This window comes from Oryx dammah, unplaced genomic scaffold (assembly GCF_014754425.2).
Source record: "Oryx dammah isolate SB20612 unplaced genomic scaffold, SCBI_Odam_1.1 HiC_scaffold_28, whole genome shotgun sequence".
Lineage (NCBI taxonomy): Eukaryota > Metazoa > Chordata > Mammalia > Artiodactyla > Bovidae > Oryx > Oryx dammah.
The window spans coordinates 104,100,071-104,114,340 of record NW_024070212.1 but is presented as its reverse complement, the minus strand read 5'-3'; the positions used below and the strand labels follow the sequence as shown (position 1 = coordinate 104,114,340).

The following is a 14,270-nucleotide window of genomic DNA, read 5'->3' as shown; positions in this document are numbered from 1 at the left end:
AACTGCTGAGCCCAGGGGCCCTACAGCCTGTGCTCCACAAGAGAAGCCACCACGGTGCGAAGTGCTGGCACTGCAACCAGGGAGTCACCCCTGCGTGCTGCAACTAGGGAAAGCCCGCCAGCAGCAGTGAACACCCAGACAGCCAAAAGTTAATTAATTAATTAATTTTTTAAAATGTAGTTACCTTTTGTGGGAGGAAGACAACAAGACAGGCATGGAAGCTAGGTCTCTCCAAACGTCCCTTGCTTTGTAAATTTTGTAAACTATTTCACATAAGTATAAAACAAAAATAATTCAAAATATAAAACCGAAAAGTAATACCCAACACTAAAATGCAAAATAAAGTAAACAAATGGTGGGTGTATTGAGTTGGTGGCTTAACCACACAGTGAGGAATTATTTCAAGTAATTTTCAAACAGTAATTTGACTGTATGTCCCTAGTAGAATAGCTTAAGGACAAAATTTTTTAAAAATCTTAATTTTTCAGTAAGCATATTGCTATGATGATGATGTTATTCTATACCTGTTAAAGAGTCGGACATGACTTAGTGATTGAACAACAGCAACAATCATATAAATGTCGTTAGGACTGAATTATTCAGTGCAAAAGAAAACAGAAAAATAAAATATATAAAAAAAGCTTTTAAGTAAAAGTCTATAATCCTAAACTTGAATTGGAAATATTAGTTTGAGGGATAGACTGAGAGCTGGAGATTGACATGTACATGCTACTATATTTAAAATAGATAACCAACAATGACCTACTGTACAGCCCAGCCAACTCTGCTCCATATTCTGTAATAACCTAATGGAGAAAAGAACTTGAAAAAGACACGTGTATATATTTAACTAAATCAGGTTGCTGTACAGCAGAAATTAATACATTATAAATAAATTATACTTCAATAAAATTTTTTAAAAAGAAAATGCAATCTCCTGTCCTGACAGTCTTTCCTGCCCTCAAGCCCTTCCCCAGCCCCTCAGGGCCCACAGGAGGGTCTTAAGCTTGGCTCTGCTTCCAGGCCTCCTGAGCTGGCCTGGCTCATCCTCATGGTCTCTGGGGCCCTCTGGTATAAACACCCTCCCCAGAGACCCTCCTTGAAGCCCTCTCCCAGGGTTGCCCCATCCCACCAAGTATAAAGGCTACTTTCTTCTTGGTCCAGCTGTAACAGCCCCCTTGCCCTCCCCTGACCCCACACATCAGCCTGCCAGTCTCTCCCTTTCCCTGTCCCGGGGTCCCCATCCCTGGCTCATCTGTCCTCTGGACAGTGACCAATTTGGAGGCAGAAACTGAACAATTGGGTGGAAAGGAGGCTTCAGCGGTCTGCTCGTCCAGCGCCTCGTGTCCCCTGGGCCCAGAGAGGGGCTGTCCGGCCCCTCTTCCCAAGGACCCCTGGTCCCCAGGACAGTGACTCAGTGTCCAGCAGTGGAGCCCCTGAACTGGGAGGTCCTGCTGGTCTGGGAGTGGCTTCCAGGTCACCTCGGGCCTCCATCTGAAGCCACCCATGTTCTCTGTTTGCTGCGGGACTCGCCTCTGTTCACAGCCTGACAAGGAGGACAGGCTCCCCCGGGGCCCCGGAGGCGGACAGGCTGGGCCTGTCTGGCTGGTCCCACCAGTAACGAGGCCAAGGGGCCCCTCAGACCTAAGACAAGACCCAGTCTGCGCAGCCCCAGGTCCCGGGGGAGCCGCGGACTCCATCACCTCCAGGTTCTGCCTCCTGAAGTGTTCCCTCCCACCCAGGAATCTCAGCGCTGCTTCATTCTGGGGCATTTTTAGTCAGTTCTCATTACTGACTTTTTCAGGGCCTGTTTCCATAAATGGCTCCATGCTCATAATTACCATTGAGACCTCAGCCGGATTCAGAGACCAAATTAAAAGGGGCACCCGCCCGCCACACCACATTAAGCCCGCCACGGCCAAAAATAGATCCCAGGAGATGTGAGCAAGGAGGGTGCGGCTCCTCCAGGCCAACCCAGGAAAGACCCGAACTGTGGGGCTTTCCTGAAGGGGGGCCATGGCGACACATGCCCTCTGTCCCGCGGGGAGTGCGTGCCTGTGAGGACTGGCCGTGCACTCCCTCCCCGAGCCTGCCTCACCCCCGGGGTGGGGGAGAGCAGGGGGCACGTTCTTTGATGGGAGCTGGAAAGGCCTTCGGGGCCACCCTGCATAGATGAGGAAACTGAGGCCCAAGGGGGCAGAGGATCGCCGGGCGTCAGGTGTCTGGTTAGGGGTCTTTCATGTGGAATTGCAGACTTGAAGCCTGTGTGAAATGAGTGGACTTGGACTTGCTCTGGTGGTGATACTGGGATGGGGGGGGTCACCTGTTCACAAGGTTCTTCCATCAACAGGTGCCTGAGAGCAACTTGCGGAGGCCACGGTCCTCCAGGCAGGGCCCTGTGGGGACTCGGGTCCTGGGTGGGGAGCGTGATCCATACAGACGGGGAGGCTGGCCCCACTCTGTCTCCTTCTCCTGGTTCTCAGTGCTCCCTGCCTCCCACTGCTTCCACTTTCCCTCAGCATCACCAGTCTGCCCTGAGAGCTGGCCACACAGGGGTGGGGGGACAGCTTGGGGGAAGGCATGAGAGCCAGTCTGGTCCCTGCTTTCAGATTGTTCATGGTTTATTGGCAGGGTGGCAGAGGTGGGGGCACCCTGGGCGTTTTTGTTCATCGTTACTTAACTGTGTTAGTTAGCTATTGCTGTGTAACAAATCACCCCAAACGTAGCAGCTGAGAACAACCAGCACTTACTATTTCACTTACTATTTCTGAAGGTCAGGAATCCAGGAGCTTAGCTGGGTGGCGCTAGCTCAGGGTCTCTCACGAGGTGACAGGCAAGCTGTCGGGTGGGGCTGAGGTCCCTGGAGACCTGACTGGGACGAACAGATCCTCAGCTCACGCTTGGGGCTGAGGGTAGCAGCCTCGCACTGTGGACCTCACACGACATGATCTTCCCTCAGGATGAGCTCACTTGGGGGTCAGGGGTGCAGGGCACACATAGGGCCCAGGATGGAAGCTGCAGTCTTTTATAACCTAACCTTGAAAGTGACACAGCATCCCTATTGTCACACCGACCAGTTCTGCCCCGTGGCGGGGGCAGGGGGGGATGAGGATGTGAAAACCAGGAGGCAGGGTTCTTTGAGAGCCATGTTGGAGGCTGGCAACCACAGCAACCCTGAGAAAGAAGCATTATTCACTGCATTTCAGAGCTGAGAACACGGAAGATCAGAGAAGGTGGCCAATCTGCCCAAGACCACACCCAGAACTCCCAAGGTGGGATGGGACCTAGGTGTGTCTGTCTGCAAAGTCTGCTTCCCTTCCCCTCATCTAAGGCCTCGGCAGGTCAAGGACGTGTCAAGGGAACGCCGTCGGGTGGCACCGGACTAGAGCTGAGTGTTGAGTACCAAGCTGGCAAAAGAAATACACAGAAGGACCTCAAGCAAGAGGAGCCATGAGTGGGTTTTCACGTAAGGAACTACAGTTCCAAGAACAGACCTCCATGTCTCCCCTCTGCTTCTTCACCTTCTCCTCTCACCCTCTTCGAACTAAATTCTACCCTTCTTTCAAGGTTCAGCATAACTCCACCTCCTCCCAAGACTTTCCTGTCCCTCAGCCAAGAGGCTATTCCTCCCCGTCTTCTGGCCTTGCTCATCTCCCATTAATGAGAGAGGGATCTGGTCTCTCTTCTGCAGCACTAAGCCTTCATGCTCACATTTGAGCGGGGAAATGGCCATTTCTTCCACTTGATGATCATTTATATTGGACTGTCTGTGGGCCTATCTTTCCCCCTGTAATGAGCAGACCTTGGACTCAACTCTGCTTTGCAGTGGACACCAAGATAACCAGGGAGGGCTAGAACACACACTGGGTTCCCAGGAGTTTTTGTGAGGGAATGACCACAGGCTGAAGCATCCAACTTTCTCCATACCTGGGTCTTACAGCCTTTGGCTTCCCCGGAACCCTTCCTGTACTTGGAGCCCTAGACTGTTCTGGAGGAATGGCTGCTGCTCGGGGAACAGAGCCAGCAAAGAAAATAATTGTGCTTTACTTTAGGTTTTGTCACTACCAGCTGGACTTACTGGGGCTAAAACCAACCAAACAAACAAACTGAGCTAACATTTACTGAGCATTTACCAGGCACTGTTTCAGCCCTTTATGTAGAGTAAGTCATTTAACGCTCACAGCCATCCTAGGAAGGCTATATTACAGATGAGGAATCGGAGGCACAGAGCAGTAAATAACTGACACAAAAATCAAATAAATAGGGGACTTCCCTGGTGGTCCAGTGGTTAAGAATCCACCTGCCCAAGCAGGGGACACGGTTTTGAACCCTGGTCTGGGAAGATCGCACATGCCAAGGGGCAACTAAGCCCACGTGCCACAACTATTGAGCGCTTGTACCTGGAGTCCGTGTTCGACCACAAGAGAAGCCACCGCAAGAAGAAGCCCGCACACTGCAACTAGAGACTAACTTCCGCTCACCGCATCGCGAGAAAGCCAGCGCTGCAACGAAGACCCGGTGCAGCCATAAATAAGTATATGCATTAAAAATCATATAAATATATCCTAGGTCAGACTTCCTGGGCAACAGACTGAGTGGGAAGGTTTAATGGAGAGGGTTCTTGTAGGGAATGCAGGGAGCAGGAGCGGGCACAGGTGATGCAATCACAAAAGGGCCAAGTGACTCCGGCTGCCCGGGGAGCTCTGGGGCTGATGGTCCTTCAGAACTGTCCCTCCGTGAGGCAGTGAGGCTGGGCACTTATATTCTGATAAGCCTGTCACTGGATGTGGGGTGACCCCAGGGAGGGTACCCAACCTTGAGCAAGAAGCTAGTGGATTGATGCCTAGGGACACACCCACTTTCTAGGCAGCTGGGGCAATGAGTGACTCAGCCCCAGAGAGAAGATCTGGGCAGCACCATAGCATCCCCTAAAAAGTACACAGTGGAATGGGGATCTGATCCTGGCACTGTGCTCTTACCACTCAGCTCCAGGTCCTCAAGTGAATGATGGGGGCAGAAACACAGCAGGGTCTTCCTCACCATTCTGGCTGCCATTTATTGAGTGGTGCCAAGCACTTGCTTGGAGAAGGAGGTGGCAACCCATTCATTCCAGTGTTCTTGCCTGGAAAATCCCATGGATGGAGAAGCCTGGCAGGCTACACAGTCCATGGGATCGCAAGGAGTTGGACACGACTGACTTCACTTTTCAAGCACTTGCTAAGTTTTTCAGTGTCTTAACCTATTTGTTTACCCATTGTACTATGATACAGATATTATTTATCCTGATTTTTAGAATGAGGAGGGACTGCCCTGGAGGTCCAGTGGCTAAGACTCCTCGCTCCCAATGCAGAGGGCCAGAGTTCAATTCCTGGTCAGGGAACTAGATCCCACACGCCACAGCTGAGAGTCCACATGCTGCAACTAAAGAGGCCACGTGCTACAATGGAGGTCGACCGTCCCATGTGCCGCAACAAGACCCGGTCCAGCCAAAGAGATAAAAATAAATAAAGATGATGAAATTGAGGTGCCAAGACTTTAAGTAAGCTATTCAAAATTTCACAGAACTCAAGTAGCAGACCTTGAATTAAAATCTGGTCTTCCGAACTCTGCTCTCCCATTACCAAGACCAACCCTGCTCGCTGCGGTGACCCAGCTCTCATAGCTGCTCCTTTGAATCTGGGTACCCAGGACCTTGGGTCAGTCACTTAGACTCTGACACTCTACTTCTCGTCTGTCACCTAGGGGCAGTAGTAGTCATTTACCCCAAAAGAGTGAGGAAAGACCGAGAAGATGGGGGCTGGAGAGGAGTACTCAGTCATCAGGGATTCACAGGGCACACCACCCTGGTGGCAGGTAGGGCTTTGGAGAAAAGAATCCATCTCCAATTCTTGGAAACCATCAACAAAACGAAAAGGCAATCTACTAAATGGGAGAAAATACATACAAACCACATATCTGATAAGGGGTAAATATCCAAAACATATAAAGAACACCTACAATGCAACTGCAAAAAACCTCAAACGATCCAGTTTTTCAAATGAGCAGAGGAACTGAACAGACCTTTTCCCAAAGATATACAAATGGCCAACAGGACCAAAACCACCATGAGATATCACCTCACACCTCTTTGAATGGCTATTGTCAAAAAGATAAGAGATAGTGAATGTAGGGAAAAGGGAACCCTTGTGCACTCTTTGCGGTAATGTAAATTGGTGAAGCCATTATGGAAAATAGTATGCTGCTGCTGCTGCTGCTGCTGAGTCACTTCCGTCGGGTCCGACTCTGTGCGACCCCATAGACGGCAGCCCACCAGGCTCCCCCGTCCCTGGGATTCTCCAGGCAAGAACACTGGAGTAGGTTGCCATTTTCTTCTCCAATGCATGAAAGTGAGAAGTAAAAGTGATGTCGCTCAGTCGTGCCCGACTCTTAGCAACCCCATGGACTGAGGCCCACCAGGCTCCTCCGTCCATGGGATTTTCCAGGCAAGAGTACTGGGGTGGGGTGCCATCGCCTTCTCCGGGAAAATAATATAGAGGTTCCTAAAAAAAATTAAAAATAGAACTACCATATGATCCAGCAATCCCACTTCTGGATATGTATCCAAAGGAAATAAAATATTAAGGAGTGAAAAAAAGTATAACTATGTATTCAACACAAATATTGAGTCATTATGTTGAACACCTGAAACTGATAGATGATGTCACTTACAGCTCAGTTTTTTAGAAAAGAGAGCTATCTGCACTCTCATGTTCGTTGCAGCACTATTCACAATAGCCAAGACACGGAAACAACCTCAGTGTCCATCTACAGACGAACAAAGAAGATATGGCAGGGACTTACTTGTCAGCTCAGTGGTAAAGAATCCGCTTTCCAATGCAGGGAACTAAGTCCCCACACGCTGTGGGGCAACTAAGTGCATGTGCCACTAAGGGGAAGCACACACGATGCAGCAAAGGGTCCCAGACGCTGCAGCTAAGACCCAGGGCAGCCAAATAAATAGAGAAGTATTTTTTAAAGATACAGCATATATATAAATATAATATCTATGGGTGCATATATATACACATATATATGAATGTTATTCAGCTATGAGAGAAAAGGAAATCCTGTCATTTTCAACAACATGGATTGAAACTTGAGAGTATTATGCTAAGTGAAATAAGCCAGAGAAAGACATATATGACATGGTATCACTTATATGCGGGTTTAAAAAAAAAGTCAAAAGAGTAGAAAAAGTGTGTGCCAGGAGCTGGGGATGGGAGAAATAGGGAGAGGTTGGTAAGACAGTACAAACTTTTAGTCATAAACTGAATGAGGTCTGAGGATCTAGTGTAAAATATGGTGTCTACAATTGATAATACTGTGTTGTATAGGTGAAATTTGCTAAAAGAGTAGAAATTAAAAATTTTCACATATGCAAAAAAAGGACACATATGTGAAGTGATGAAATGTGTTAACTGGATGCGGGGGGGATGTTTTACCATCCTGATGTACACTTTAAATAACTTAGAATTTTATATGTCAATTATACTTCAATAAAGTTGAAATATCCTAAAAGAAATAAACCCTGAGTATTCGTTGGAAGGACTGATGCTGAAGCTGAAGCTCCAGTACTTTGGCCACCAGATGTGATGAGCCGACTCACTAGAAAAGGCCCTGATGTTGGAAAGAGTGAGGGCAAGAGGAGAAGGAGGCGACAGAGGATGAGCAGGTTGGATGGCATCACCGACTCCAAGGACACGAGTTTGAGCACACTCCAGGAGATGGTGAAGGAAAAGGAAGCCTGGAATGCCACAGTCCATGGGATTGCAAAGAGTCTGACATGACTTAGCAACCGAACAACAACAAAGTTGAAATGAAAATAAATAAATGAAATGTAGATAGGTAAAAAGAGAAATAATGTGGTCATTCCAATATTCGACTTTCAAGATAAAGGATTGATTAAGTGAAACACAAAATGGCCAACCAGCAGGCGCTTAGATCCCACTTAAGATCTTAGAAAATATCTTAGAAAAGATTAACACAAATTGATTTTTGTTTTTTTTAATCAGACCTAAGGACTTCCCTGGTGGTCGTGGCTAAGAATACGCCTTGCCGGAGACACAGGCTCGATCGCTGGTCTGGAAAGATCCCACGTGCTGTGGAGCAACTAAGCCTGTGTGCCATAAATGCTGAGCCCTCATGCCACAGCTAGAGAATCTGAGCACTGCAACAAAAGATGCTGCATGAGGCAATTAAGCCCCAACGCAGCCAAATTAATTAGTTTTTAAAAATCAGGGCTGGTTGTGGGGAGGGTTACGCTAAAGGATTAAGACACTGGTTCTCTTTGAGGTACACAGAAGATTACTAGAGGCTTCCATATGATATATTTCTAGACACATGGTCTGAATTTTCTGTAATGAAATTCTATAATGAATCTATATGGCATAAACTTTTTAGTGAGCATGCACTAGTTTTGTAAATCCCAAAACAAAGATATTTTAAAAATCATGTCCTAGTTTACAACAAAGCCTCACATTTAATACAGTCCAACTCAGCAGCATGCACTGCACCTAATCATGGGCCCTGGGCCAGGGGGAGAGGTCACTTCTGTGTAGGACAAGAGCAGAAGATACACAGGCAGGAAGATGACCTGCTGTGTGGCCTTGGGAAGACCACCTAACTTCTCTGAGCCTCTTAAAACAAAGATGCGACTGTAATTGTGAGACGAGATGAAAGGACAGACATGGAGGGTCTCGGCATGTGGTCGTCACTGGGTGTCTGCTCACACAGTCCCTGAACAGCCTCCAGGGTGGGTACCATGAGTATCTCCATTTACAGAGGAGGAGACGGAGGTTCCGAGAGGCGGACTGGAGAGTCCAGAGTAGGAGGTGGAGTCAAGAGGCAAATTCTGAGTCCGGCTCAGAACGCCAGCCCGTCCTGCCCGTCCTCACACTGTCCATCCCCTCCTGAGGCCCAGGGAGGGCGTCCCTGTGTGGACCAGCTGACAGTCACCTTGCGGCTGAGGGGCAGGCATGTGTCTCTCCCACCGGAAGGTCAGCTCCACAAGGAGGGTCTTTGTCTCGTTCCCTCTTATGTTCCAGGAGCTGGAATGGAGCCCGGGACAGAGCAAGCGCCCCAGGACCGTTTGTGGAGTGAAGTCAGGAAAATATGAAAGAACTCTGTAGTAAGGAAGCAAAGTAAGTGACCCCGGGGCTCATGGAGGTGAGGGGTCACTCCTTCAAGGTCAGGGGCTGAACAGGACCCGGGCAGGCCCCTCACTCCCACGGAGCCCTGCCTCTCCCGAACCCAAGAGCTCAGCTCCTTCACACCCGTCTCCTCAGCCGCCCGGGACCACGGGAATGAGGGAGCCCAGCTCAGGGAAGGGTCAGGACAAAGGAGAAGACGGCCCCATTCAGTTCTGACGACACGTCAGCCTGCAGTGCTGTTTGTGCCTCAGTTTCTCGATCTGGAGCGTAGGCACCCCCACTCTGCGGACAGGAGGTGGGGAAGGATTCAGGAGAAATACCAGAGGTGTCTCTCCTGCCTCTCTCTGGAGGGGCCGGGCCAGCCTGAGACACTCGGCGTCCAGCCAGTCACACCTGAGCTGGGCGGAGGGGTGGGCAGTGTGCTGAGAAGGGACCAGATAAGGGAGGGACATGCAGGAGTCCACGGCGGGCCCGGGAGGGCCAAGACCCTGGGTGCTGCCTCCCAGTTCAGGGTCTCCTCCCCGGAGCTCAGGAGACACCAGGGACCAGCTCTGTCCACTCCTCGAGGTCCCAGACCTACCTATCTCTGTGTCCTGGCCAAAGGGAGCCAAGAGTCCACGGGCAGAGACTGACAGGCAGGCCAGGCGGGGCCCAGCTCTGACCGCAGCCCTGGCCCCCAGCACAGACTCCAGCAGTCACACCTCCAGAAAGCCCCTGAAGTGTCTGCTTGGACAGAGGCCTGACCCCTGGATGGGAGCCTTTGAGAGGCCCAGGCCTCTGGGTCCTACAGGTGCTGCTGATGGTCAGGGCCCAGCAAGCCCCAGGCCTGGCCTCTCAGGAGCCAGTGAGGCCAGCAGCAGAGGGGAGCTGGAGGCCACAGGTGTGGGAGCCTCAGCGTGGGTGCTGACCACAGCGACTCTGCTGTTAGACTCCAGGGTGGTTCAGGGCCCGTCGACCTTCAGGGACCCAGGGCCGGGGCCTCCAAAGGAGGAAACAACGCTGGTAGCTGCCTAATCCCCACATCAGCCCACATAATTACCAGTTAAACTGATTCAACTGAAGAAGTTTTACAGGTGCAATTAGTACATCAGAATAAAGAAGGCCCTCTGACAGCTGGCTGGACCTGCCCACACACCAGGCTTCCCCTGAACAAAGATCGGCTTGTTAATCCATAGCATCAGAAGTCTTAGATCTCCATGGAAGCACGCAGAGGTGGCGTGGGAAGAAACTGGAATTTAGAATCCTTAGCCTCAATGACATCATGGATGTGCTGTGTGACCTTGGGATGGTTATTTAACTTCTCTGAGGCCATGGAATGAGGTTGGTAAAACAGCTTCACAAGTTGCTACATTTATAGGCCTATGGTACTTCAAGTCTTCGTTTTTATTAAAAAAAACTGGTAGGAACTGGTTCCAAATAGGAAAAGGAGTACATCAAGGCTATATATTGTCACCCTGCTTATCTAACTTATATGCAGAGTACATCATGAGAAACGCTGGGCTGGAAGAAGCACAAGCTGGAATCAAGATTGCCTGGAGAAATATCAATAACCTCAGATATGCAGATGACACCACCTTTATGGCAGAAAGTAAAGAGGAACTAAAAAGCCTCTTGATGAAAGTGAAAATGGAGAGTGAAAAAGTTGGCTTAAAGCTCAACATTCAGAAAACGAAGATCATGGCATCCGGTCCCATCACTTCATGGGAAATAGATGGGGAAACAGTGGAAACAGTGTCAGACTTTGTTTTTTGGGGCTCCAAAATCACTGCAGATGGTGACTGAGGCCATGAAATTAGAAGACGCTTACTCCTGGGAAGAAAAGTTATGACCAACCTAGATAGTATATTCAAAAGCAGAGACATTACTTTGCCGACTAAGGTCCGTCTAGTCAAGGCTATGGTTTTTCCAGTGGTCATGGATGGATGTGAGAGTTGGACTGTGAAGAAGGCTGAGCGCTGAAGAATTGATGCTTTTGAACTGTGGTGTTTGGAGAAGACTCTTGAGAATCCCTTGGACTGCGAGAAGATCCAACCAGTCCATTCTGAAGGAGATCAGCCCTGGGATTTCTTTGGAGGGAATGATGCTAAAGCTGAAACTCCAGTACTTTGGCCACCTCATGCGAAGAGTTGACTCATTGGAAAAGACTCTGATGCTGGGAGGGATTGGAGGCAGGATGAGAAGGGGACAATGGACGATGAGATGGCTGGATGGCATCACTGACTCGATGGACGTGGGTCTGAGTGAACTCCGGGAGTTGGTGATGGACAGGGAGGCCTGGTGTGCTGCGATTCATGGGGTCGCAAGGAGTCGGACACGACTGAGTGACTGAACTGAACTGAACTGAGGAACACCTTTGGATGGCTTTAAAAATCTGTTTCTGGGTCTCACGTGTCTATAAGACAGGTGGGACATTTCCACACATCCACACCAAGGCCAAGCAGCAGCTGCGAGAGGCTAGGGTCAGCACTGACCAGGGCTGGGTTCCCCCTAAAAGGGGGCTGACTTTCTGCTCTATCAACCTATTTCACAACAACTCTGAGGACAGACCATGAGGAACCTCATTTTACAAGGAGAGCTCTGAGGCTCAGAGAGGGCAGGGACTTCCCCAGGACCACACAGCAGAGGCAGGAGGGGAACCAGGTCCTCCTGAGCTCAGGGTGCTGCTCACTCACAGCAGCAGCTCCCACAGGGGTGTGTACCCCTTGTCCCGAGGGCTGCTGGGGGAAGAGGGACCTGGGCTAGGTGGTGACTCGCTCACGGAGGGCTCCCGTGGGGGCATTCTCAGGGGGCTGTATCCACAGCTCTTCTTGGTCCTGTGCCCGGAGGCAGCTTGTCCCCAGCACAGAGCTCCAGCCTCAGTTCTACATATGGTCACCTCTGTCCCCAGCTCCCTACCCTGTCCATCTCTAACCACAAAGGTGGCATCTTGAACCCACCAGCCCAAGTCCTGAGCTCTCAGCAGAGGTTAACAGCTACCTCCTGTGGCTCATTTTCCCACTTGAACCCATCACCAGCTCTGGTTTGAGGGGACAGGCCTCCCAGATTGTCCCCTCTTCTTGCCCTACCAGTAGGAAGCAAATGGCTGAAGATGCATAAAACCTGCTGTCACTCTGGCCCCTGGGCCCCTCTGCTGAAACCCCTCTGACATCTCTTTCCACCATGAAAGCCTACCCCCTTGACACAGAACTGTCACCTCCTTGAGCCCGGGATGGAAGGCCAAAGAACCTGGGCCTGTCCCGACTCAGCCACACAGAGGTCACGTTGTCTTGAGCAAGACACCACCCCTCTGAGCCTCACTGTCCTCATCTGGGAGATGGGGATGAACATCATGTCTGCCAACAGGGTTGCTGGGGGGTTACAGGTGAAGGGAGGCTGGTGGCCCTGGCAACGGGCTTCTCCCTGCTCTGGGTCCCATGGGTCTCCCCACCTGGGCCTGAGCTTTGGTCCCCAGGTCTAGCCTGGTGTCTGCCGCAGCCTAGATCCATGCCCCTCACTGGCCACAGGCAGGAAGCAAAGCGGATGGGAGACCTATGTTCATGAATGTAGTTTAAAGAGAGTTTAGTTATGGAAAAGGTGATCTTTGAGAACTTCAAGGGTAAATGGCTCCATGATTTGGAGTATAATTTTTGCAGAGAAGAAAAGCTGGGCTTTGCCGGGGAGAACAAATGGGGTTCAAACTGCCCATCGGGTCATTCACTGGGGCTGGATACTCATTCCATGACAAGCCAAGTCCCAGATGTGAGCCCAGGGTGACAAGACCACAGTTTGTGCCCCACTGAGCTCAGAGTCCACGCCTTCCCCTCCCCTGCCCCCACCCCTAGGTGACCCAGGAAAGAGGCTGCTCAACGTGGGCTCAGGACATCTGGGTCCTCACCTCAACTCTGGTGCTTTGATGCCGTGACAGGGTTTTCCACGCTGAACTTTGTCCCACTCTTCATACTGCCCTTATCACAGGGACAGCATCACAGCCTCTGTTTACTCATCTGTCTCTCCAGGACCAGACTGTCTTCCTGGCACTACCTGCGTCCACCTAACACTACAGGATCTTACCATCGGGGCTGTTCGGGGGCAGATGAAGACACACGTCTCTGGGACTCACATTCCTCCCCCGTCCCTGTCGGTCCAGCAGCTCATCGACCCCCACATCCCTAAGAGTTCGCTGCCCTGAGCCGGGCAGGTTTTCCTCGCGCAGGTCCTTGTCCACGACAAGATGATTCCCGCCCCCCAGCAGGCGCTCCCCCTGCGCGAGGTGGCGCGCACGCCCCTGCCGCTCGCGCTCAGCCCGCGTAGGGCCGTTCAGCCCGCCGTCTCCCGGGGTCGCCGCCGCCCGCCCGGGGCCCGCGCTCACCCATGTTGACGAAGCTCATGACCAGGTCTGCGCGGCCCAGGCGCCGCTCGGGGGCCCCGCCGTCCTCGTCGTCGTCGCCGGCCACGGCGCGGTACAGGTCGAGCATGAAGAGCGGCGCGGACGCCGGCAGCAGGGCGGCGGCGGGGGGCGCGCGGGGCCGGGGCCGCCCGGGCAGCCCGAGCACCGCCAGGATCTCGCGCTGCAGGTCGCGGCGCTCGCGCGGGCCCAGGCGGCGCTGCGGGCAGCCGAGCGAGGGGCGCGGGCCGGGGACGCCGCCGCCGCTCAGCGCGCACAGCGCCAGGCCCAGCAGCCAGAGCGGCCCGGGGCGCGCGACCATGGCGGGACCCGGCGGCCTCACCGCGCGCGCATCCGCTCCCAGCGGGGCCCGGATCGGGGCCCGGATCTGGGCCGCCCCGACGGCGCGCGGCGGGCCTGGCTTGGGGCCGGCGGGACCGGGCGTGGGTCGCCCGCGAACGCGGCGCGGTCCCTAGAGCTCCCGGACCGTCGGCTGCGGGTGCACTGCCTCGGGCAGGGGCTCCTCCCGGAATCAGGGACGGTTGGGTAGTCTGTCCGTTCCGCTGCGCCCGACAGTCCGGCTGCTGCCGAGGCCGCTCAGCTTAGAGGCTCAGGGAGAGCTGCCGTCGGGCTCGGGGAGGTGCGGACCGAGTCTGTACGGCTCCGAGGCGCCGCGGCCGCCTCTCTCTGTCCAGCTGGGAGCCGTCGGGTCCCGCCCC

General features: G+C 52.3%; 1 protein-coding gene across 1 annotated transcript in view; it reads right to left on the bottom strand.

Moving 5' to 3' along the window:
* The window catches only part of LOC120856368 (bone morphogenetic protein 8B), a 43,555-nt gene extending 29,682 nt beyond the window's left edge, over positions 1–13,873 (bottom strand). Inside the window, exon 1 of the mRNA XM_040231584.1 lies at positions 13,537–13,873. Coding sequence (XP_040087518.1) covers positions 13,537–13,873 — 337 coding nt within the window. The remainder of the gene's footprint in view (positions 1–13,536) is intronic.
* Positions 13,874–14,270: the final 397 nt, after the last annotated feature.